Below are 25,784 nucleotides of genomic sequence, written 5' to 3'. Positions count from 1 at the left end.
TGGCACAGTGGATAGAGTACCAGCCCTGGAGTCAGGAGGACCTGAGTTCAAATCCGGCCTCAGACACTTGACACTTAGCTGTGTAACCCTGGGCAAGTCACTTAACCCCAATTGCCTCACCAAAAAACAAAAAGGAAAAAGAAAAAAAGAGGGGACATGAATGGGATGTCATTTGCATGTAAGCAGAGGACTCACCCTGATGATCCCAGATCTCTTGAAGTGTTATTACTATTACTTTATAGTTGACCCCCGATTTCTTCAAGGTTCAGTTCATTGGCAACCACCTACAGCAGGAAGTCTTAACCTTTCTTTTCTTTCCTTTTTTTTTTATTTTTTTGGTGTTATGGGCCCATTTGGCAGTCTGATAAAACTATGAACCCTTTCTCAGAATAAAATTTCTTAAGTGCATAAAATAAAATACAAAGAATTACAAAGGAAATCAAAGGCTAGTAAAAATAAAGATGTCATTTTTGCTGTATCCACCTTTATGGATCCCCTGAAATAAGAGGTGTGTAGGCTCAAGTCAGGAGGCCTTGACCTACAGGAAGTCTTTCCTGATCTCCTCAGCTGTCAGTTCTCTTTCTCCTCAGGCTATCTCATTTATACTTATTTGTTTACACATTGAAGTCCCTTTGAAGTAGAACGTGGGCTCCTTGAGAGCAGGGACCATCTTCCATTTTGTCTTTGCATCCCCAGCACCTAGCACACTTCGTTGCCCATAGGAGGCACTTAATAAATTCTTATTAGTTTGGATTGGTGGGATTGGGCAAGGCCTGCTCTGCAGCACAATATGCTTCATTTAGAGAGCAAATTTGAGCCCTAGGATTGTGGTCCTCACCAGGGCAGTGAGGAAAAGTAGTCAGGGGGACATGATGAAATGGAGGGGCATGTGTTGTGAACCTTTCCTTCAAAAGAAGCCAGTTGAGGTTGGCAGGAGTCTGAATCCAAGCGTAATCACTTGGCAACAACTTTCTCATCAGTCTTTAAAACAGCTGCCAAAGCCCCTCTGGCTCCAGAGAAAAGCTGCAGTTACCTCCCAGAGATTCTTAGTAAAAATGATTTGCAAGTACATCAGGGCTCGGTTACTAGGCACTCCTCCACCCTCGTACTGTGGCTTCAGCACCTGACATCATAATCCTTTATGACATCTTAATCATCTCCCCAGCAACACCCCACGATAAAGCCAAAAGGATTATGACTTCAGGTGAACCAAGAACAGCAGGAAGAAAACTATGATTCAGCCAGCAACCTGGAATTTGAGGATCAGTGTTAGGTCTGTTTTCAACCTGAGCCTTGGACTTACTATAGAATTCCAACATTGGAAAGGACCTTTAGAGGTCATTCAGCTCAATCCCTACAGGAATAGGAATCCCCTTTACAACTTCTCAAGTCACATATAGTCTCTACTTGAGGACCTCCTGTGATGGGAAAGCCAGCCCACTACTTCCCAAGGCAACTCTCTCATTTTTGAACAGTTCTGATTGTTACGAAGCTTTTCCCTGAAGCAAACTTAAATCTATCTCTCTCTAACTTCTATCTATTGCCCTTAATTCTGCCCTCTAGGGCCAAATAGAATAAATCAAATCCCTCTTTCATATGACAGCCCTTCCTGTACTTAGAGATAGCTATTAACAGCCCTCTAAACTTTAGGATTTCCTCATTCATTCTACAAATATTTACAAAGTACCTATTTTGTGCAAAGTACACATTGCAGAAGATGCAAAGTTTAGATATGAAATATTCTTTTTGCTTTCATGGACCTCATCAAGAAAAAGATATGAATGTACCTTTGGTGTACAATAATATATATTAAGTGCATTCGATAAGAGCCTGCAATGAGCTTTGAGAAGGCTGTGGGGTTGGAATGGGGTGGATGAACAGTCATTTCCAAGGGGGAGATCACAGGAGGTTTCGTGGAAGAAGTAGCTTGAATTAGACTTTAAAAGATGAATAGGGATTCATCTAATGTGTTTGAAGACACATAGCAAATAGGGAGCTTGTCTTATATTTTTTGTATCTCCCAAGAGCATCACATACTTCTGGGCTTAATATTGAATGTTAATTGAATGGATGTTGAGTCTGGATATGTCAATATGGTTCAGTTAAATCTAATGCTATTTACTTCATGTGACCCCAAAATACATGCCCAGCTATTTGAAATCAGACTTTCAGTCAAGAAGTATTTATCAGTCCCTTCCTATGAGTCCAAAACTGTACTAGGCCTATGTTAAAACATGGTACCCATCCTAATGGACCTCTGAATCTAGAATCATAAAATGTCACAGTTGTCATAGGAAGGAAACACAGGTAATTTTTGTCCAATACCCATCTCAACAGGAATCCTCCCTATGGTGTCTCCAAAAAGTAAGTCATCCAGCCTCTTGATTTGAAGGCCCTCAGTCATGGAAGACTCATTTATCTCCCTAAGCAGATCATTTCTTTTTGGAAAAATCATTCTGAATGTTAAGAAGGTGTGGCTTTGCATGGAGCCAGAAATCCTCCCTCTTTCCCCTTTGTTTTCATCCATTGATCCTAGCTCTGCCCTCTGGGACCAAGCAGAACAATTGGAATCCTTCTAAATGCTGGATAGCTGCCATATTCCCACTCCCAACTCTTTTCTCTGTCAAAACATCCTCTGCTCCTTTAGTCAGTCCTCATACGTACAAGAGTTTAGATGGAAACAAGATCAATGGGGACATGGATGATGTAGGAATGAATCTTGAACTGGTCCTTGAAGGACTGGTAGAATTGGAGGCACAGATGGATAGAAGTGCATTTTAGGTAAAAGAAAGGACAAAGATGCAAAATTGGGAATGAGTTTATTGAATTTGTGATATAATAAGGAGAAAGACCAGACTAGAGGTAAGGGCATGTGTTAAGCAGTGAAGGAAAAACATGGCAGACAAGCATTATGTACTCCTGGCCCTTCCTTCATTTTGGTGAGGCCCAGAGAAGTTCACTAACTTGTCCAAGGTCACTCAGGTCATAAATAATAGAACCAAGATTTGAACACATGTCTTCTGGCTTCAAATCCAACAGTATCCCCTTTTTGACAGATACAGAAACAATCTTGAAGTATCAGGACATTGCAAATAGTGAGTAGGAGAGCTGGGACTCAAATGTAAGTTGTTTTCTTATTCCAACAAATGTCTATTACTTATTACGTGCTTGCTACATAGCCGATATTGTATGTGAGTCAAGAGGTTGTTGCAAAAGTATAAAGCACTGTGTTGTCCTCAAAAAGCTTGCAACAAGGGGCAGCTAGGTGGATAGAGCACCAGTCCTGGAGTCAAGAGTACCACAGTTCAAATCCAGCCTCAGATACTTGACATCTACTAGCTATGTGACCCTGGGCAAGTCAATTAATCCAGAGAGAGAGAGAGAGTGTTTGCAACATAGTTGAGAAGACAAAGTTAACACACATGAAATGATTAGAATTGTAAACAAAGCCTGGAGCTGCAATGAATCTTAGAAGTCATCTAGAGACCAACCATTTGATTTTACAGAAAGGAAAATTGAGGCTCCCAAAGGTAAACTGACTAGGCCAAGTTTATATAGCTGTATATTGCTACACAGTTTGTAGGAGACCTGGGACTAGAAATTGGGTGTCCTGATTCCTAGTCCAATTAAGGATGCTCTCAGTAGTATTGAATACAATGCGAGTGAGAAGGGAGGGATCACAGTGGGCTGGATATGTAACTGAAGAAAACTCTGTGAAGTACAAAAGACTTGACTGAACTAGGCTATGAATCTTCCATCTTTTCCAGACTATGATGATCATTCCTTTACTCTAACTGGCTCTAACTCATTGTACTATAAAAGACAGTGAACTACTCTTAAAGAAAATGAAATGCTATACAGTATTTTAGTAAGAAGAAGAACATAAACATTCCAATTGGTCATAGAAGGGAAATGGATACATCTAGATAGACAGACAGACAGACAGATAGATGGGTGGATGGAGAGAGAGAGAGAGAGAGAGAGAGAGAGAGAGAGACAGGGAAAAGTTTAGTAGATTGGGGTAGCAGATGGCGGGGCATAGTTAGAATAGAGGAGGCAATTGAGGGCAGTATAGGCAGCTATAGGATATCTGTACACAGAATAAAAATAGCACTGAGTAGGAGAGTCATAGGATCTGATACAATAAATAATTATTAAGCACCTACTAATTGCCAGGCAATTAGTAGCACTGTAGTAAGCACTGGGGATATAAGAAATAAAAGACAGTTCTTACCCTCAAGTAGCTTACCATCTAAAGTAACAGGAGGGGGACAGAAGGGACACCAAGGGGTACCTGACTGGGAGGCATCTTGTTTTGTGGAGTTGAAACCAGACAGGACCACAGAGGCAAAGTGGAGTGAGCTGAGTCCTGGTTCTTCTCTCTCCAAAGGAAGACATTGGGACAAGTTTGTTGCTCGGCTTTCTAGTCAGAGGGGAGAGGAGGCTGAGGGAGGTAGTGTCAATCAAGGCTTGAGTTAGCAGCCTGGTGAGTTTAGATGTGATGAGCTTATCTTGGGAGGGGCACCTTGTTCCTTAGAGTTGAAACCAGGCTGGGCAGCAGATGCAGCTTTTGAGCTGGAAGAGAGCTTAAGAGATCATCTATCTAGTTAATCTTCATTATAAAGATGAGGAAGCACATATTGTCAGATAGGTACAGGTGGTAGAAGCTGTATTGGAACTCCAAGGGTTGTCTTTCTACACTATGGTGTTATCAGCACGGTATGCTGGAAAGAACCCAGGATTTTGTCATCAGAAGACAATCAAGTCCCCACCCTGCTATAATATATCTGGGTGAACTTTGCTAAGCCCATTCCCCTCTTTGGGCCTCAGTTTTTTGCATTTGAAAAATATTGGACCAGAGAACTGCTAAATTCCCTTCCAATCTCTGCTCTAATTAAACTGTCTGGAAGTAGGGGTAGACTGGGGCAACAAAAGAAATCAGATAATTTACCCTGGAAGAAAAGAGAATGAATTACTCTAGCTAATTCACTCCCCAAATTTAGAAAGTACCACTGAGGCTCAGATTCTTATAATCTAGCCAATAGCTCACTAACATTCAGACTCCTTAAGAGTCTGCCCAATATGATGGATGTTCTAATAAACCTTGTCTTGGGCTGAAAAAAAAGTACCACTGAATATGCCTGTAGCACTTTTCCCAGATGCAATTCTGTCAAAAGTAATAATGATAAAATTTGATAAACAGAAACTCTTTCTGCTCCATCCATCCTGGGCAGTCTATGCCATGGAATTATTCTTTAAAGTATGATTCTGAGCAATCATTTTAAAAAATAAGCACCTAATCTGAAAATATAGACTTATTCACTATTCAAATGTGTTTTGCTTGTTTTGTGAAACCAAATTTAGTGAAAAAAGGGCATAAGATTTAGCTTTCAAAATCTTTGAACAAAATTATACACCCACATAGCCAGTTTCTAGAATCATGGAATCTTGACATGAAGGAAATGTGGTATAGAACAGAGGTGTCAAATGCCCACCTGGCTTTCAATACTCTGGAATTAGATCAAAATGTAATTGCGGGGGAGTGGGGTAGCTAGGTGGCACAGTGGATAGAGCACTGGCCCTAGAGTCAGGAGGACCTGAGTTCAAATCCAGCCTCAGGCACCTACCACCTGTGTGACCCTGGGCAAGTCATCCAACCCCTATTACCTCCCGAAAAGTGTAATTGGGAAGGTTTTAAGAAAATAAGTAAAACTATAATAAAACCTGGTTTCAACTCCACAGAATAAGATGCCCCTGAGCTGGATACCCTCTGTTGGCCCCTACCTCTTTCCTGAATCCTTTTCTGTGTACTCTCCTGCTCCCCCCATTATATTATAAGCTCCTTGAGGTCAAGGCCTGCAATTTTTATTAAGTGTATACCCACTACTTAGCACAGTGCCTGGCACATAGTGGCACATGTTTATTGAATTGGGTCCATTGCTGGAGAAAATGAGGACTAGAGTCAACTACATAATTATGTTACTTAATCTCATTTGAGCCCTCACTGCTGCCTGGCAATTGTTTTATTTTTCCCTGACTAACTCTCAATAGTATCCACCATAGTGACTGTCCCACAATTTCTCTCCCTAAGCATCTTATATAACACTTTCCTTTCCTATCATCAAAAGACCTTGCCTCCTACTTCAATGAGAAAATTCATCTTCTGCCCTTTCACTCCTTAAAGTCCCCTTCAGCATCTCCTATACTATCTTTCCTTTTCCCCTCTAATTACTGATGAAGTGGAACTTCTAGTTGAAGAGACCAATCCCTCTACTTGTAACTTTGATCCCTCCCCATCCTATCTCCTGGGGGAGGGTGGAGGAGTTGTATCCTTGATGATAACCACCACCCCAAACATTCTTTATTTACTAATTCTTTCTCAATTGACTCCAAACATTTTCAAGTCTCCTCTGTGTTCAAACAAATTTTCATTTACTCTATCACTCAAGCTTTTGCCCTATAGAGATAATACACTAATAAATTCCTAAAAAAATAAATAAAATCTATCTACACTTCTTGCCTCTACTTCCTCATCTACTATTAACTTCTCAGCCCCTTGAAAGCTGTCCTGACTACACCATTGACTGAAATCACCCCAAAAGGAGCAACTAGGTGGCTCAGTAGATAGAATGTTGGGCTTAGAGTCAGGAAGACCCATCTTCCTCACTTCAAATCCAGCCTCAGACACTTACCAGCTCTGTGATCCTGGGCAAGTCACTTCACTGTGTTTGCCTCAGTTTCCTCATCTGTAAAATGAGCTGGAGAAGGAAATGACAAACCACTGCGGTATCTTTGATGAGAAAACCCCAAATGGTGTAGGTAACACAGATTTGGACACAACTGAAGAACAACAACAGTAAATTAAACTCTAAGAAGATCCAAGAAAGATCTTATAATGAGTAAATCCTATCAGATTATTCACACAAATCACAGATCACAGATTTAGAGCCATAGACCATCGTGTCCAACCCCCTTAATTTATATATGAGGAAAGTGAGCTCTGGAGAGGTGGGATCTTGCCCAAATTTAGACAGGTAGCAACCTGAACCCAGGTCCTCTGATCCAAAATCCAGTGCTCATTCCACTGCATCTTCTGAAGCTTTTTATACTTTGGACACTGCTGACCACTTTCACCCCTCCTCCTAACTCCCTCCACTGAAGTGATTCTCATTCTCTTCCTACCTATTTAGACAGCCCCCTTCAATCCAAATCTGCCATCCTGTGTTACTTGCTATAGGAAGGCTGTCCTGGTCTCCCTGTCCCCCTGCCCCCCAGCCCCACCCCAGCTGTCAGTGACTCCTTTTCAATTATCTTATATTTATTTATCTGTGTAAATAATGTATTTTCCAAATAGAACGAAAGCTCCTAGGGGGCAGGAACAATTTTTCATTATGCCTTTTTATCCTCAACTTGGAGGACAAGAACTGAATTGAAGGTCCCTTCTAGCTGTGCCCTCTGATTCTAGGAGAGTAGGAAGGGACTTTAGAAACCATCTAGTCCAATTCTGACTGAATATGTCTACTAAAAAATCATTTACAATTCTCATGAGGCAATGGAGGGAAAAGCTCAGGGGTCATCTATTCTGCCTTCTCTCAGGAGTCCTGACAATCCAGGAAAACATAGACATGGATCTATTTTCATAGAGCTGCTCAAACCCTTGGGTCAAAAGAAATTTTTGGACTTTGAGTTTCTTGTGCAATGAGACCTGGTTAAAAATATCCCATCCACCCCTTTGAGTAGAGTTCTGCTGGTCTTTGTTTTTCTTCTGAGCTGTCTGTAGCTCCTCTAGGCAGTAAACACAGGGAAGGATAATGAGCCCTTGAGGCCTAAAGGCTTTAATAACTATTATTGCTGGGAAAATATGGTTTGTGGGGTAGCTCCAAGTGCCCTGGGGATGGTGCCTCCTTAGGCACCAGTCCTTAGATTGGGAGCTCCAAAATGTCTGTGTGAAAAATGTAATGCAACCAACCATCTTTATCTAATGCCAACTCTGAGCTCCAGAAGAGATGCAAATTTCTAAGAAAAAGAGAGGGCAAAGAAGCCAAGGACAAAGGAGTCTTGATAATGTGACTTCCTCATTCTCTTCCCAATGCTGCCTGAAGTTTTTCCTTTCACCTTGTGACGGTGCCTAAAATGACAGCAATAGGAGCCTTACTTGAGTTAACAGATTCCCCTGTTAAGGTACAAACAATTCTAGAGGAGTAAGGTTGGAGTTATCAGTCATTCAAGCCGTAATTGGAATTAATCTGCTCAAGGATTTAGAACCAGAAAATGACCTTAGAAGTCATCTAGTCCAATTCCCTCATTTTTTAAGATGAAGAAACTCAGGCCCACAGAGGTTAAGTGATCTGCCAAGGTCACTAAGTGACATAAGATCCATTGCCCCCTCCTATTGGTCACCATTCAGGGTGCTTATGTTCACTTGGTTTTCTTAGTAACAAAGAAAGGCTCAATTCCCAAGAGCTGGGACAGTGTAGTCAAGGGTGACTGATGCAAAAATGAAAGGCATCAATAAAACTTATTTTTTAAAAATGCTAAATATTGGGGCAGCTAGGTGGTGCAGTGGATAGAGCTCCAGCAAATCTGGTCTCAGGCCAGACACTTGACACTTACTAGCTATGTGACCCTAGGCCAGTCACTTAACCCCAATTGCCTCACCAAAAAAAAATGCTAAATATTAAAAGGAAAAGAAAAATCGAAAATGCTTCCCCCCACCCATTAACCTCAGTCTGTTTCAGCCAAGCTTGCAGTAGACCTTCAATAAATACTCGATGAATTAGCTCCTACCAGAACATTATATGGTACCACTGATGTCTAAGGGAAAAGGCTAGGCTGGGAAACAGGTGTTGAAGGAAACACTCTGAAAAAAATGGAGGAATAAAAGATATTCAAGGGGCAGCTAGGTGGTGCAGTGGAGAGAGTACCCATCCTAGAGTCAGGAAGACCTGAGTTCAAATCTGGCCTCAGACACTTGACATTTACTAGCTGTGTGACCTTGGGCAAGTCATTTTGCCCCATTGTCTAGCAAAAAAAAACAAAAACAAAAACAAACAACAAACAACAAAAAAGAAGATATTCAAGGAGAAGGAAGGGGAAGAAGAGAAAAAAGAGTAGCATCAAAGAGAATAACCAAGGAGACATCATCTTTTTTCATTTGGCATTTAGCTATGAAATTGTTGTAAGAGCACTGTCCAAGGACTTAGGAGATCTGTTTTCTACTTTTACCAAGAACTATTTATGTGATCTTAGACAAGGTATCAGCGCCAATTTGAGCTATAGTTTCATTTTAGCAAAATGAAATCAATCAAATCAATGAAATGTATTAGAGTAATTAAATATATTTAAATGATTGAATTGATTTAATCAATCAAATAATCTCTAAAATCCTTTCTTTTGTAGTGGGTGATGGTGATAACAAAAAAATAACTTTCAATTGTATAATACTTTATGGCTGTTGTTGTTTAGTTGTTTTTTCAGCCCTAGACAACCTTTTGCAAGCTCATTTGGAGTTTTCTTGGCAAAGATACTGTAGCGGTTTGCCATTTCCTTCTTCAGCTCCTTTTACAGATTAAGAAACTGAGGCAGACAGAGTTAAGTGACTTGCCCAGGGTCACACAGCTGCTAAGTATCTGAGGCTGGATTTGAAGATGAGCCTTCCTCACTTCAGGCCTGATGCTTTATCCACTTCACCACCTAGCTGCTCCTGGTTTATAGTTACAAAGGGCTAAAATTCTATACTCCCATAATTCAAAAATGGGCAGCAGGGACAGAAGAAAAAAAGGGCATGTTTTCTTTTCATAACAGTAATCTATGGGCTGGAAACTCTCAGTTTAAGCTATCTGAACAAGAGAAGATTGGTCAGGATGGTGAATTCTCTTAGCTTGACAATGCTGAGTGAACATGATTTACTCAGCTCAGGGTTCTTGTTAGCTTTCATTACCCATCCCTGCCTTAGCCCCTCTCCCCTCCCCCTTCTCTCTTCTCTGTTCCCATTCTCCCCACAGAACATCTGAATGTCAGCCTGCCCACCTGGTGAGCCCACAGCTCAGGGGTTTTCAAGGTGATTGCTTTCTGAACCTGGTGAGGGTAAGGTTACCCAAAGCCTTGTGGGGTCTGTTTAAACAAGTGTGTCTGAACAGGAAAAGCAAACCGACAGGGAGCTCCTTCCATTTCTCCTCCAGCAAAGGCAGTGGCCAATGTATCTAGGATACACTTTCACTTAATTGGGCTACTCCAAGTGGCCGGTGCTTTTGATCAGATAGGCTCAGGGTAGGTACAGAGCCATCGGAGCTGAGTTAAACTAGATTCAAAGGGCCTGATTTGGATTTGAGCAGCTGAGATAGCCAGGGACTGGTCCAGGATGGAGGGGACAGCCAGAAGTGTGGCAGCAGCAACAGCAGCAGCAGAAGGGACAGGGCCTCAGAAGCCACTGCCCAGGAATACATTCCTGTGGGGAGAGAAAGGTCAGTGAAAGGGCTGGGGTCAGAGGGATTCCTAGCTGTATGGCTCTTGACCTTGAATTTCCAACCTATGAATTTTCCCTAACTTTTTACCCCCTGGAACAGGATATCTCCTCTGTTGTGCCTCTCGGAGAAGGGAAGAGTAGAGCTAGGAGAAATCTTCAGATCATAGGAGATTCAAAAGTTCTAATCATGGAATCTTGAGGTTAGAAGACCTGAGTTGGAGACTTGGATTCCTCACTTGTTAGCTGTGTGACTTTGGGGAGGGCCCTTGACCTCTCTGAACTAATTTCCTCTTGGTGAAATTGAGTTAATGGTATTTGCACTGCCTTCCTTACAGGGCCAGCTATGTGAGGCTTTAAGGGGATATAAAGTACTCTATAACTAGGCAGCCCGTATAAATGTGAGTCCTGTTCCCTGGACCCTTTACACCTTGCTTTGAGGCCAAGCCATTAAATTCCCACCTTTTTCTTTCTGGAAGCTAAGGGTTTTCTGTCCCACGATCTTTCTACCTAACCTCCCTAGCTGCTTCCGCCAGACACACTCCATCCCATAGCTGGGATGGTGGGGTTAGTTTACAAAATCATAAAATTTTAGAGCTGGAAGGGACCAGAGAACTCACCTAGGCCAACTCCCTAAATGTTCAGAGGAGGAAATTGAAGACTGGAGGAGGGAAGACACTTGTTCAAGCTAGTAAGTTAGCTAGTAAATAGTATAGCCAAGACTCCAGCCCATAACTCTGGACTCAAAGGGAAATTTGGCTCTTTTATTAATACTGAACCTCTTTTCCTAGAGACAGAAACTATGGCTAGGGAATAGGAGGATCAAGGCTTACTCTGGAGGGATTTAAGTGAAAATTTTTTTTTTTGGCTTGCACTTAAGATATGGAGTCCTCCAATATCTGGGCCTGGTTCCCAGATGCATTCTGACTCTCTGGCAAGAAGGCCCTGACCCAGGAATCGAAATCTCTCTCTTTTCTCTCCTCTTATACTATTTTCTCTCTCTCTCACTTTCTTTCTTTCTTTCTTTCTTTCCTTCCTTCCTTTCTCTCTCTCTCTCCTTTCTCTCTCTCTCTTTCTTTCTCTCTCTCTGGCTCTCTGTCATTCTCTCTCTCTTCATCTCAGCTGATGAAGGCAACCTCAGCCAGAGACCTAGCTCTTTCCAACCCATTAATAGGAGAAAAGCAGATCAAAGATAATCCTTTACTTTAACAAAGTACTCTGTGTATGTCATTTGATCTTCAAAATAATATTGTGAGATTAGTGAAGCAGTTATTATTACCCTCCTTTTACAGAGGAAGAAACTGCTTTTCAGACAGGACGAGTGACTTGTCCAAAGTCAAGTGGGAACCAGTTCTCCAGCTGAAGTCTTCAGACTCCAAGTCTGAAGTCCAAGGTTTTAAAAAAGAGTGACCTGAAATGCCTACTTAGCTTGAACAAATAATTTCACTACTGAATCTGGCCTCTTTCTTCATCTGTCAAATGATAGAGTTGGACTGTATTATCTGAGTTCCTTATAGCTCTAGACATCTTTGATTTGCTATATCTTCTGTTTGGCTTAAGCCTTGGGGTTGGTAAGTGTCTTTGGGTTCTATCAAGATTCATGACTACCTCCCTGTGCCTCTTTACACACCAAAGATAATGTTGTATCTAGATAAGTGTGGAAGTAAGTCCCCTTGCTGTATTTATAATGTATGACCCAGGGTGAGCAACAAAGTTGTTTCTAGGCTTTTCCAGTTACTGTGTGACCTTGGACAAATCATATCCCCTCTTGGGCCTGGGTTTCCTCATCTATCAAATGCAGGGGTTGGACCAGATGATTTAAATCCTGTGCCTCTTAAACAATAACCCCTTCCCAACTCTTTCCATGAAAGCAACTAGGACATTTTTTTCATGATCTCTGGGAGGGTGTGATGGCCTCTGGGCCAGGAATCTACATTTTCCAACTGGAAGATTGTACCCAACAGTAGGGTAGGAAAGTGACATCAGGAAGGGAGGAACAGTCTTGTCACTCCTTCCCTTCCCTAGGCCCACCCTATACACACCCAAGTTGCCAATGCCAAAGACCTGGGGAAGCCAAAGAGTAGTTTGAATTATGTCTGGGCTTGTACTTCTTGGAAAGTCTGTGAGTGAACCACAGAATCAGACTGTTAGAACCTGAGATCTCATGTACTCCAATTCCCTCAAACCTATGAGAAAATGAGTGGCCAAGGTGGACGAAAGGTATTAGTCACTTGTCCAGGGTCACAGATTTCATCTGTGGCTGACCTACAACTTTAAGAGACCCCAATCTCCTAAATCTTTACCAAAATATCTCTTTTGGGGAAAAATGAAACGAGATTAAAACACATATGCAAAGAGAAAATTCCAACAATGAGCAATTCCTCGGTCCACATCCTAAGAGCCTTGCTTTGGTATATCTAAGCTCAAATCCCATCACCTCTAGGTCATTCCCTCTGTCCTTCCCTCTGGGGGAACTGGTGGACTCTAACCGAGGAAGAGCAATCAACTCAGCTTAAACCCTACCAGCAGTTTCTAAGGAAGTCGGGAAAGCCTGGTAGACACTGAATGGAGTCTGCAACTGGCCATGACTGATTTCATTTTTAGAAGAGTAAATCAAAAATTCCTTTTAGGATATGGGTCCCGACTACTCCTAGGTATTACACCATAGTAGAAAGAGAACTGCATTGATAAGATTGGGGTGTCAATCTGGTTCTCCCTATTACTACATCTATGACCTAGAGCAAGTCATTTTCAAACCTATTCCAGTCTCAACTTCATGTTCTGTGAAAGGAAGGTTTTGAACAGCTGATCTCTAGGGTCCCATCCAACTTTTGTCTCTAAAATACTAGAGTTCTCTCTAAACACAGGGAAGCAGGAGATTCCCTCATGCAGAATGATGAAGCTTTGTCTTGTTTTGGGGACAAACACAAGATCTGGCGCTGTGTCCCTTTCCTTCTTTCCCTCCCCTCTTCATCTACTTCGGGGTAACAGTCATTGAAACTGAAATGATTCCTGGCTATGTTACATGGAAATCTTCCTCTGAATTCTGACTTCGTGAAAGAGCCAACTTTTTTTCGGCCAGGAGAACGCAAAGGACTTTTGGAGGGTCAGGGCCAACAGGATCGGACCAGAAGCTCCGAAGGTGCCACTTTCAGCAGAAGTGGGTTCGAATCTTTGCTCTGCTTCTCGAGCACCCCTCCGCGACTTAGTTTCCTCGTTTATCAAACGATGATACTAATTCTTGCCCTCCTTATCCAGTAAAATCTCTATAGAAAGGTAAACTATTGGTATTCTTTCTCAAATTAGCTACCCGTAATGTGTTTCCCTTGTCCCCAAAGTTCTTTGGAGGAACCTGCCCCTCCTCCTCACCGATGCTCCCCCAGCCTCCTCCCTCCACCGTTGCCAACGAACTCTGGAGCCAGAGGATGGAGATTACAGGAGCGAGGGATTGTTTTAATATTCATCTGAGCCATTTGGGGTATTTCACCGTCTTCAAAAGGGGGGGAGAAAAAAAAAAACAAACCTCGTGTCCTTGAAAGCAAATGATTAGCAGAACACTGGGAATACAATAATTACGCCAAATGGAAATCAGCTCAGAAGCAAACAATACAGCCCTTGTGAACCGCTGTGCTTATAAAATGTAGGAAATCTTATAACTCAGGGAGGGATCTGGTGAAATATCCCGACTTGGGCAAAGACAGGCAAACTGTTTCGAAGTGAGGGTAGGAAATAGGAGAGGAATTAAAACCTTAGAGCCTAGAATGTGAGAGCGGGAGTGATTTATGGTTAACCGATAGAGCAAGAAGTTCGAATTGTGAGCCTGACGGAGACCTTAGAACATAGAAAACAGAATATAAGAGCTGGAGGTCACTTTTGAGATCATCTGATCATTTTGCAGATGAGGAAACTGAGGCACAGCTAAGTTCGACGGCTTCCCTAAGGCTACGCAGCTGGTAAAGCCTGACTAGTATCCTGACCTCCTGACTCATGGTCCCCTGCTCTTTCCACGACTGTAGGGGAGGGGGAAAAAGGGGGTTAAAAATAGTATCAGTGAGTCTGTGATATTTACTGACAATAATAACAAGAGTTCCTAAAACCACAGGCTGGAAATTGATATTTTCATGTTGCAGAGCTGGGGACAAATTGCATTTCATTACAGTCCGGAATCAACAAACACTGACGAGTCAGTCCTTGCTTCAGCTCTACCTGCACTGCTGTCTATTCCAAAACCCTTGGCAAAAGGTTTCGGGGAAAGGAGTTTGACTTAATGGGTTTTTGGGGGGGAGGTGGGGTGAGGTGGATGGTTAAAACGAAAGCCCCGGCTGTAAACTGGGATTGGGGGAATTAAGGGGGGCAATCTCTGTGAGAGCACCCAAAGGCATACAATTCATCTCTGGATTTTTATAACTTTGCCTCTAGAAAGAGACTAGTTGGGGCCCCATTTACTCATAATGATCACATTCAAGTCCGTGATTCAGAGTGAATCATGCTTTAAGGCTTCCATTTAAATTGGGCTGGAGGAGGGGACAGACGACGGGAAGAGAAGAGACGAGAACAAGAGGGAGGAGGAGGACTGTGGACTGTCTTGGAAGATGAGAATGCTGGCTGCTTTGAATTGCCTCACCTCCAAGCACCCAAGGGGCGCGGGGTGCGGGGGGGTGGGGGTTGTAAGGAGAGTAAACTTCCTCCACGCGCGTTTTTGAGCTCACTTTCCCTGGTTGTGGAAAGCCCTGCAGGTCATGGAAGGGGCGCTGACAGCTTAATAGCACAGTCATACATCCATTTTCTTTCATTAACGTTTTGTGGAACCAAGCTCTGGGGGTGCTAAATCCCATTTTAAAGTATTTCCAAGGATGGTCATAGTGTATAAAGAAACTTGAAAAAGACTGGGAGCAGAGTAGATAAGAAGTTCCATCCTTTCCATATGAATTTTTTCAATGCCCAGCCCGCTCCCCCTTCCTCTCCAAAGGATTGGTTTAATCTTAGAACTGCGTCCGACTCTGCTTGGCCATTGACAAACCCAGCCCTCTAGGTGGGAAGAACTGAAATCTGTGAATATGCATTTCAAAGGAAACAAATTTGTTCCCCTTTCTCTATCTCTTCTCCCAATGCCTGTCTCTCTACGTGTCTCTGGCTATGTCTCTCCCTGTTGATTTGCCTTTTCCCTTCCACCTCTTCCTGGATGAAGACAGTGTTCATGCTCAGATACCGGGAGGAAGGCGGTGATTTCAAAGACTTTTTTCTCTTCTAGAATCCCCTTAGAGAATGTCCTGGTGCAAAGGTTTTGAAATCTGGACAGCCAACCCTTCAGTATCTAGTTTGATGTATTACAAATACAACGTGCTGCAAAGTGTTGGAAAATTAAGGCTCCAATCCCACCAGCGCTGAGGAGCAAATAACACCTTCAGGGTTGACCCGCTGTCTTTAGTGCCCAGAAGTTCGCCTTGAAAATAATGTTTATTTAGTTTTGAATCGTTACCAGTCATTCAACGAATACCCCTAATTGAACGGCCCAGGTTTTTACCCGACCTTCTAAAGTTTCCGCTCTCTGACCCTCACTCCTCCCCTCTTCCCCGCCCCCCACCCCACTCCCGCCCCGGCCCAGGTCTTCGAACTGTTCTGGGCCTGGGGAGATTTTGGAGTTGGAAAGTCTTGTAGTGTGTATTGAAAGGAGACATAGACAAGAGATAACCCTAAACTTCATAGTCAATTTCATGTTGGTGAGACACTGGACATGGCGGAGAGCACAGGACACGGAGTTACAGAACAGTACGGTTAAAATACCCTGTCTTCTACTGAAGTAGAAGCTGTGTGACCTTGGAATAGTCACCTCTCCTCTCTGGGTCTCATTTTCCTTCTCTACAAAATGAGAGTTGGACTAGAATTTTTCTCCCTTCTAGCTTTAAGCTCTATGTTGGTTGGCAGAAAAGAGGGAATAGTTTCTTCCTATGTGTTTTTTAAGTATACCGAATAAAATCGGAAAACCACTGGATGGAATCTAAAGGTAGTTGAGGATGGGAGGGAAATGAAGAAATTTCCCGAAGAAAGCAGAGAAGCCCCTTGAATGGAAGGTGAGGATCCCCGATCGTCACCAAACTCGCGGCATCCAGCTTAGTAATAATAGTACCCTTCTATTTTTCCACACCCCTTACTCCCACAATCTCTCACAAGTTAAACCCTTTGGGTTTGGTTCCTAAAGACGGAGAGGAGAGGTGCTGATTTAGAGAGTTAGCCCTGGCCCTGATCATTTATCGGGCACTTTAGCCACAGAAGTTACTTTAGCAGGGAGCCCCGCAGCCCCAGGGTCTGCTTGACATCTTGAAGCTTAAATAACCGTAAGGCATTGTTACTGGTTGGCAGCAAAGTGGTTCGTTACGCCTGATTGGGCTAATTGCTTTGAAATAGGATATATTATCTATAATTATAGAGATCTAGGAGGAGACGGCCAGCCTCCGCTTTCATCTTTTCCAAGTGCATCGTAATGTCGCGATCAAATTAATTTGGGCTATTTGAAATAGTGCCTCCCTTCTTCCCCTCCCCTCCCCACTCTACCTCTAGATTCTACTCCTTTCCCGCAATCCTCTACCCTCCCGGCTCCCCTAACTTTAAAGAGACGAGGCGCCTAGGCCACAGAAGGGAAGGGAATGGGGCGGGAGGGGTGGGAGTGGGGATGGTGGCGATGGAGGTGACGTGAGAAGGAAAGGAGGTAAGGGAGGGTGGAGGGTGGAGGGTGGAGGTCAATTTCTGCGACCCGGCCTTTTAAAATCCTGGAGTCCCAAGTGACTTGGTGGATTTCACTGTGGAGTATCCTGCTTCGGTCCCACTAGATAATAGGAACTAGAGAGCAATGAGTTTCAAACTTTGAGATCTCTACGATATAGAAGGCACAGAAGCCCAGACTTCAGGTCTGTTCAAGGTACCAGGGGAGGGGAAGGGATTTGTCCCTTTAATGCCCAACAGTTCTGGGGCAAATTTTCATAGTGCGGAGCTGAGGAAGCAGGAAAACTTCTGCTCTGAACTCCCATTTGACTGAGAGCTTACGCACTGTGCTTTCGAAGGACTTGCAAAGCTCCAATAATTTCTATTCCAGTTCCTAAATTGCATACCTCCTCCACCCAGCATTTTAGAGGAGCGCAAGCTGCCCCTAAAGCCGAAAGCAAAGCTGCGGTCTATGCAATCTTTCCTCAGGTCCCGACCCGAATTCCAAAGTAGCTCCTCCAAAGCGCGAGGATCATAGCACTCCTGCTGCCTCCCCAATTCCTCATCCCCTAGACTCCTTTGCTGCATTTGCACCAAAATAAAATGCTATGGGTAATCGGTTTTCACAGCACATTCATTATATTAAACGGTTACTGTTTGAGACACTAATTGCGCAATATCGTTATCTAGCGCCAGTGCCCCACTGAGCAGCTCGTTTCAAATAAACACAGAGTCACTTCAACAACTGCAACAAAGCAAATTAAGAACAAAACAGAGTGGGGAGGGGGAGAGAAAAACTAAAAATGGAGGGAGTAAGGAACCGCGTCTAACTCTCCTACTTCCAGGAAGGAATTTCCTTGCTATGGATTTATTAAAGGAACCGAACCTAGAGAAAGGATGGCAAGAGTTTTGTGAGGTTATATCCGAAAAACAGTCCCTTTGCAAAGTCCATACAGACATATAAGTATGCTTTCAAAGAGACAAGGGGGAAAGGAAAGGGAAGAAGGGAGGAGGGAGGGAGAGAGAGACAGAGAGAGAGAGAGACAGAGACAGAGACAGAGACACAGAAGAGAGAGACAGAGAGACATTCAGACAGAGACAGACAGACAGAGAGACAAAGACAGACATGGATAGACACAGACACAAAGGTACAAAGACAGACAGACGGATGGAGATAGAGAGGCAGACAGACAGAGTTAGATGTTCATGAAAGAAAATCTGACAATGCTTAGGTATTCAAAGAGTGCGAAAGCAGCTGGGTTAGCCAACAGAAGTCTTCTTTAAAATGCCCCCAACACAGCGGGGCTTGAGGAAGTTAAAGGGGGATGCAATAGGGGAAAGGAAAGGAGAAACCCCAAATTTGTACATTATCTGTCTCTGGGTAGACAAACCTTTGCCAGGATATGAATTACAATCAAGTCGGTTCTCCGATGATGCTATGATTAAAATACCACCGAGTATGAAAAAAATGTAAACACTGAAGTTCATTACTGCGAGATAAATATGGCATAATCATCTCATCCTGTCATCCACTCTGGGCTCCCCAGTCAAAGCTCAGTCCCAAGAAGTGGAGCTAGGCTAACTTCGACAGAACCATTTCAACACCCTCTTAAAACTAAAACTGTATACATACATACATACATACATACATAATTACATGAATCTAGATACATCTTTTCCCTTCCTCTCCTCCCCACTCCACCTCCTCCCCATTCATATTTCCTCCAGAAACAATGAGATCTAAACCCTGAGGGATTGTTGCAATCAGCGACTCCAACAGCACATTATTCTTCTCTCCAGTAACTCTTTTCTGAGAGCCGGCAGCAGGCGGGCAGCGCCATTCAGAGAGGGTGCAGCCCAAGATCAATAGGCGGAAGGGGTTCTATTATTACAATGATTATGATGGGTACTTGGAATTTATTCCTATCTCTAGATTTCTCTCTCACACTGATACACACGCCTTCATTCCTACTTGAAACAAAAGCAGAAAGCCGGGAAAAATCCTGCCCGTTCTCCAGCCTCGACAGAAAAATAAAATAAAAATAAAATAAAACCAGAATTTGGGGAAAATATCCTGAGGCGGGGTAGAGTAAACTGAAGCTGTCAGGCTGAACGGGCTGGGGTCTCAAGGCTAAGGCGGTTTACTCCCTGGAGGCGGGTTAAAATCTTCCACAGTCCCACTCCAGTTGAAGCCTTTGATCAGGCCGCTGCTGGCGCCTAAAAACAACATCACTTGTCTGCCTATTAGAGGCACTGACTAATCGGGACAGATTGTTTATTCTCGCAATTAGCAATGCTGCTGCTTCTAGGAAAGAGCAGAGGCTGCTCTTTGCTCCTCAGACCAGCCCAACCCCGCAGCCTCGGGGCAGAGAGCCGGCCAACCTGGAGCAAAAGGGCTTTTCACCTCGCCCATGAAACTTGAGGGTTCCTAGGAGAACGGATGGCCTCTTGGTGGGGTTGGATTCCCCTACATCCTGCGAGATCGCTTAGACTCCCAAATCTCCCGGATTGGGTCCCTATCCCCCAAACCACGTTTAAATTTAAAAGAGAAGGTGAAAGCTTCTACCTTCCCTCCCGTTTGCTCTCCGTAAGCACGCAAAGAAGACCCAACCTTTCTTCCTCTTATGTTTCAGGTCTGTAACGAATCTGAAGACATGATGTAAACTTCCAGTTAGGGTAACAGGAGAATTTTACACACAGAGGCGCCAGGGCCTTTTAAAAATATCTCACAGGATTTGTACCCCCTCCTTAAAAAAAAAAAAAAAACAAAGCAAAAAAACAAAAACAAAATAGGAATGATGGCTATTCACACCCCCTGCACAGTGCACAAAATTATACCTTTCTCCCAGAACTGATTCCTTTTGTGTTTCTAAAGTTTCTGCTCTCATCCATCCGTTTTCTTAATCTCTATGAGCATAATCTACAGCCTTTATTGGGCCCAGTTAAAAGGAGAGGGAATTCTCTGTCCCACAGCCTTAGAGATAATTACCCCTAAATGGCTGCTAGAGCCTCTTGTGTTTCTAGGAGATTAGAGGCCTGTAGCCATCAATAAACTTTTCGCAGCGAGTGGCCAATCACGTTATTAGAGAACCGTTCCGTTTTAGTGCCAGTCCATCCTGGTCACAGGGATAAGAGATCATAAAAATGGGAGGGGGGGGAAGCCACAGAATAAAATAGCCAGGTCTCTAGTGCTTTCCGAGCAAAGTCTGGAAGAGTCCTAATTCTGATGGTGATGGTTATATATACATACACACACACATATATATTCATGTTATCTCTGTATGCATTCATATATTCATATTCATATATATAAAATACATAAACTAACATTTCCTTCCAAATGGAGAAATAAAACCATTTCACACCAAACATAAGGGATAACCAACGTTATGTGGAGATAAGTAATTCGCTATTTTCCTATCCTGAACTTTTCTCGACCCCTCTTGAGGTGCTTTAAAAAATCTAAATATGTATGTATATGCAGAAAACTGATCGGATCAAGTTGTTTTCAAAAGACTTGCAGTTTGAGGCCACCCTGAAAACAGCCCTGAATTTTGTTGACATAGATGCTGATTTTATTTCTTTAAGTTTTAAATCAGAAATGAGGCACCCCCAACATCCCCCCCCCACATCCCCTCAATACTTTGTAATGCAACCTAATTCCAAAAGAGGAGGAAAAAAATGAATATGAATCACTCCTTTGTGGTAAAGTTTTGCTTAGAAAAAAGTGCATCTCTATCCAGCAATCTTTTGACTTTAGTGACTGTTGGTCTCACTTTGCTTCTATAAACCCGAGCAAAGGCATAGACCGCTGTGTCAGAAGAGAGAATAAATCTCACCATCTGGATAAAAAGGTAAATCAAATCCAAGAAAGAGAGGAAACCTGAATACGTTGGAAGAAAAGAGATAGAAAAGGGCAGGCATTGGAGAAGAGGGAAGGGAAAGGAAGGGAAGGGAAGAAACAGCAAAAATTTAGTTGGGAGCTAACTTTCCCATTCACAACACCTTCCCCCTCTTCTTTTTCTGTTATTCCTGTACCCCCACCCCTATTCCTATCCCACCCCCACTCCTACAGCTCTAGTGCATCCCGAACAAGAAGACTGGAGAAGGTTGTGGGTAGGTAAGTCCCGGAGCCCGGGGCCCAATGGAGAGCTCCTGTTCCTCCCCCTCTACCCTGATTGGCCGCGAGCGCTCTTGGCTTTGCCTTATTAACAAGTCCCTACTGGGAGCCGCGACTGGACAGTACCCAAACCCCTGAGAGCGAGAGACGGAGAGCTGTGAGTTGCTCGCCTCTGAAGTCTGGCATTTTGGGAAGAGAGCAGAAGAAAGGGTGGGGGACTAGAGAGCCAGTACGTTTCTAAGTAAAAACCCACCCACGCAAACTTCCCCAACCCCATGGTCGGTGGCGGCTGCCGCTGCGTCCTGAGGCTGGAAGGGATATCGGCTCTGTATGGCCCCGGCTGTTGATATGACTTCTTTACAAATCGGTGTCAAAATCGAGGAGTCTCCTGTGTCTGCCTTCAGCAAGCCCGGCGGTGGGGGAGGCGGCGGCAGCAGTTCGGGAGGCGGTGGGGGAGGCCAGACTCCCAGCGCTTCGGCGGCCGCTATGGGGGGAGAGGAGGAAAGCGAAAAGCCGAAAGTGCCCACTTCCCTCCTGCCTTTCAGCGTGGAGGCGCTCATGGCTGACCACAGGAAGCCAGGGCTCAAAGACGCCCTCCCCGGGCCCGACGGCCCCCAGGCAGCAGGAACTTCGGCTCAGTCCCTGGCCACCAGGGTCGGATCCTTAAGCGCCGGGGCTGCTCCAGAAACGCCCGCTTCCCCACTGTCTCTCAACAGCCATTTTTCGGTGGGAGGACTCATAAAACTGCCGGAAGATGCACTTGTCAAATCCGAAAGCCCGGAGAAGCAGGAGAGGACCCCGTGGATGCAGAATTCCAGATTTTCCCCACCTCCCCCTAGTAAGTAGGAAACTTGGGGTGGCGGTCCTTGAATTATTTTTAGTTTTGTAAGTGTAGGGAGGGAGGGGAGATCAGGAAAAAGACATGCCTTATGCGTGTGCATTCATGTCTGTGTGCATTTGATGCAGGCACATACGGGTGTGCATATTACAATCAGTTTCAGGGCTTGAAGCCTGGGAGTCCTGCCCCTTCATTTTACAAATGGGGAAACTAAGTCCCAGAGAGAAGTAACTTGCCCCACGTCCACAGTTAGTAAGTGGAGAAAGTCCAGGTCTCCGGATTTCCAATTGTAGTCCGCCACACAACATCATCTCTCCATTTATAACGGACCTTTGCGTTTTCTTAAAATGCGAGAGGGGGAAGCGTCAGAGTCCGAGGTATGGGGGGAGGCCAGACTCTTTAGTTAATGTAGCCTCCGCCCAGGAACTCTATGGTTGCTGTTGGATCCCACTTGTGGGCAAATCATTTCCGAACACCCTACTCTTCCTACCTCTACCTCTTTCCCCTCCCAGACCCAAAACAACCGGAATGGGGGGCGGGGCGGGAAGGGGGAATCTCTGTTATCACATACTTTATCTGGAGTTGCTCGTGTCACTTTCTACATTGATTGCTGCCTTGGACAGCAACAGCGCTAACCACTCCACGCCCCTAATTCCCCCCCCCCCTCCACCAGTTAAAAGAACCCCTTCCTCTGGATCTAGTTGGGCTGAAGTGTTTGCAAGTTTCCTAACTGAAGGTCAGAAAGCTATTTAGGGCACTCACTTTAGTTCAAAGGGTACTTTAGAGACGGTCTACACTCCCTTTAATTTCCTGCTGCCAAAATGCTTTTTGGTTCGGGAAGCTGAGTCCATTGAGCACCCAAATTTGACTTGAACTGTCTTCCAGCACTCCGCTAATCTGCTTTCAATTAAGTGGAGCTCAAGGGATTGGGAGATGGGGGCGGGGAGGGGGGGGTCATTCTTGTACACACGCCCTGAATTTATAAAGATGGTTAAGTGTTCAGAAGGATTTAAATAGCACGGGAAATTCCCAAGTTTTCCTCATTTCCTTCGATTATTATTTTGTGTGTGTGTGTGTGTGAAATAATAGAAGGAATTCAATGCCATGATCTTTAAGAACGATTTTATCTGGGGATTAAAATTCTTTGAAATAAAAGCCCCTCCCTTCATTTAATGACTAAAGAAGGCCGACAAAAATGTTATGACTTCACTGCAGGGTAATTATGTTTCATCTACTAAGTAGACTCCGCTGGCCTCTGCTTTTAGCTAAAACTCAGGGAAATTTTTCTTTGAATTAAAACGCTTAAATATCCTCTTCGCCCATTTCCCCCCTCTAGGGTATCTTCTTTCTTTTGAGTTGGGAGAAGAGAGGGTGGTATTAAATGATAGTTTGATGCTGCTCAATATCCCTACCCACACAGACAATCCAAAGGACATTTTAGAACCTATAACACCAAAAATTAGAATTTCATTTTCTGGAATTCATAAAGTTGCCCGATTTTTTTTCAGAATTGTAACCTTTCCTAGAGAAGCCTGCAGGCAACTCGGCTAGGGTGCAGCGCCCCAACCAGAACAACAAGAGTTTTTAACTTAGAACTCTTAATTACTTGTTTAATTTCTTTTTCTTGGGCCAGAAGAACGGGCTCTGTGTGTGCGCTGTGCTAAAGTTGTACAATTTATGTTCCGGGTTAGCTCTGCTTAGAATCTAGGATTTTCTCAGCAGCACAATTTCCTGAACTTTCTCCTTATGGCTTTTCTGATCCAATCCTGCAGACTCCCTGACTCTCCTTAAATCTATTTGGTTTTACACGGCAGGGAAAGGACAAAGTTTCACTCCCTTAGGGTTCTCTCCTGTCTTCCTTATACGGGCCAAAGAAGGTCCGGTTAGGTCTCTTTTCGGGGCAGAGGGGATAAGTGGAAAGGCAAGGGTTGACACTTGGCGTGCCAGGCCTGGAGGACACTAGAGACATTGAGGAGGGGAATGCTTCCGTGGGAATCGGTGGGAATATCCTCTCCCCTTTGAGTTACTAATCAGTGCTCTCTCTCTCTCTCTCTCTCTCTCTCTCTCTCTCTCTCTCTCTCTCTGTCATCTTCTCCCTCTCTCCCGCCTCTTCCCCTCTTTCAGGGCGACTCAGTCCTCCGGCCTGCACTCTTCGCAAGCACAAGACCAACAGAAAACCTCGGACTCCCTTCACCACGGCGCAGCTGCTGGCTCTGGAGAGGAAATTCCGCCAGAAGCAGTATCTGTCCATCGCAGAGCGGGCCGAATTCTCCAGCTCTCTGAGCCTCACCGAGACCCAGGTGAAGATTTGGTTTCAGAACCGACGTGCCAAGGCCAAGAGACTGCAAGAGGCGGAGCTGGAGAAGCTGAAGATGGCAGCCAAGCCCATGCTGCCCCCCGCTGCTTTCGGCATCTCCTTCCCCTTGGGAGGCCCGGCAGCTGTGGCCGCGGGCGCTTCACTCTACGGCGCTTCCAGTCCCTTCCAGAGGGCCGGGCTCCCGGTGGCGCCAGTGGGACTATACACGGCGCACGTGGGATACAGCATGTATCATCTGACATAAGAGAGGGGAGGAGGAAGAGGGACCTGACGCCACCGGACCTCGAGCGGCCCTCAGCCAGGCAGCAGCGAGAGCCCTTGGAGCACCCACAGAAGGTGCCTGTTTCCAGGTTTCCCCTCTCTCCCCCAACTCGATTATCCTCTCCCCCCCCCCCCCCTCTCCTTTACCACAAGTGGCAGGAACAATCCATCCATACCCATTATCTCTTTGATCCTTTTGAAACTCCCACGACCTTGACATTCTCTTTCCCACTCTTCCCTTCTCTAGAATGCTAAAGCTCTGGGAGGGAACTTAAGAGAGCTTCTAGTTCAACGCCTTCATTTTACAGATGAGGAGGGGAGGAAAAAGGTTAATTTCATCCATAGAAGAGGGGTTAAGAGATCGGGTGGCTGCAAGAGAGATGTTTCCTAAGTTAGAGACTTTGGTAGAGGAGTTAAGAAAAGTCTGGAATCCTGGGCGATAATTGCTTTGAGGGTAAAATAATTCATAATAGATAAATGATAAAGGCCGGATGAAAGGGATCTCTTTCCTACCAACATATGAATCATTTCCACTTTCTATTAAGCAACACCACTTGTTTCTTTCCCAAATAGTCCCTTTGGAAGGGACTCTATGTACTATGTAATATAATGTATATTTGAAATTTTATTATCATTTATATTATAGCTATATTTGTTAAATAAATTAATTTTAAGCTACAGTGATTTGCTCTCTTTTCATTGTTTTCTCTGTAGTGTTTGGTTTCTAACAATATTTTAATCTCTAATTCCCCACACTATGTTGATGTCATGCTAGTGGTGACATCCACTTCTGCAGAAGAAAAGCTGTGTGTGTGTGTGTATTTTTAAAAACACATTGGGACAGGTTCCCCATTTGTAAAGTGGAATATTAAACCAATTTCCTGGGATAATTCATTTTGGCCTTGTAGAGTAATCTAGCTTAAGTTTTCATTGGTAATTTTCAGTAGATTTATTTGTTCTTAGGATTAGAAGTCACATTTTATTTTTCTTAACTTGCCTACAGAAAGCTAAAAAAGGATAATACATTGTGTGTGTGTGTTTTTTTTAATTGGTAAAACAAGTCAAAAATAGTGAAGCAACTTGCCCA

General features: G+C 44.0%; 1 protein-coding gene across 1 annotated transcript; it reads left to right on the top strand.

Annotated features, from left to right (window-relative positions):
• The first annotated feature begins 21,413 nt into the window (after positions 1-21,413).
• On the top strand, positions 21,414-25,267 carry MSX1 (msh homeobox 1). The gene is made up of 2 exons (XM_027836541.1): positions 21,414-22,119; positions 24,244-25,267. The coding sequence occupies exons 1-2, from the start codon at positions 21,612-21,614 to the stop codon at positions 24,678-24,680; spliced, it is 945 nt and encodes a 314-aa protein (XP_027692342.1). The 5' UTR covers positions 21,414-21,611; the 3' UTR covers positions 24,681-25,267.
• The last annotated feature ends 517 nt before the right edge of the window (positions 25,268-25,784 follow it).

Source organism: Vombatus ursinus, unplaced genomic scaffold (assembly GCF_900497805.2).
Source record: "Vombatus ursinus unplaced genomic scaffold, bare-nosed wombat genome assembly UNPS02014818.1, whole genome shotgun sequence".
NCBI classification, from domain to species: domain Eukaryota; kingdom Metazoa; phylum Chordata; class Mammalia; order Diprotodontia; family Vombatidae; genus Vombatus; species Vombatus ursinus.
This window is presented reverse-complemented; position numbering and strand designations above follow the sequence as displayed.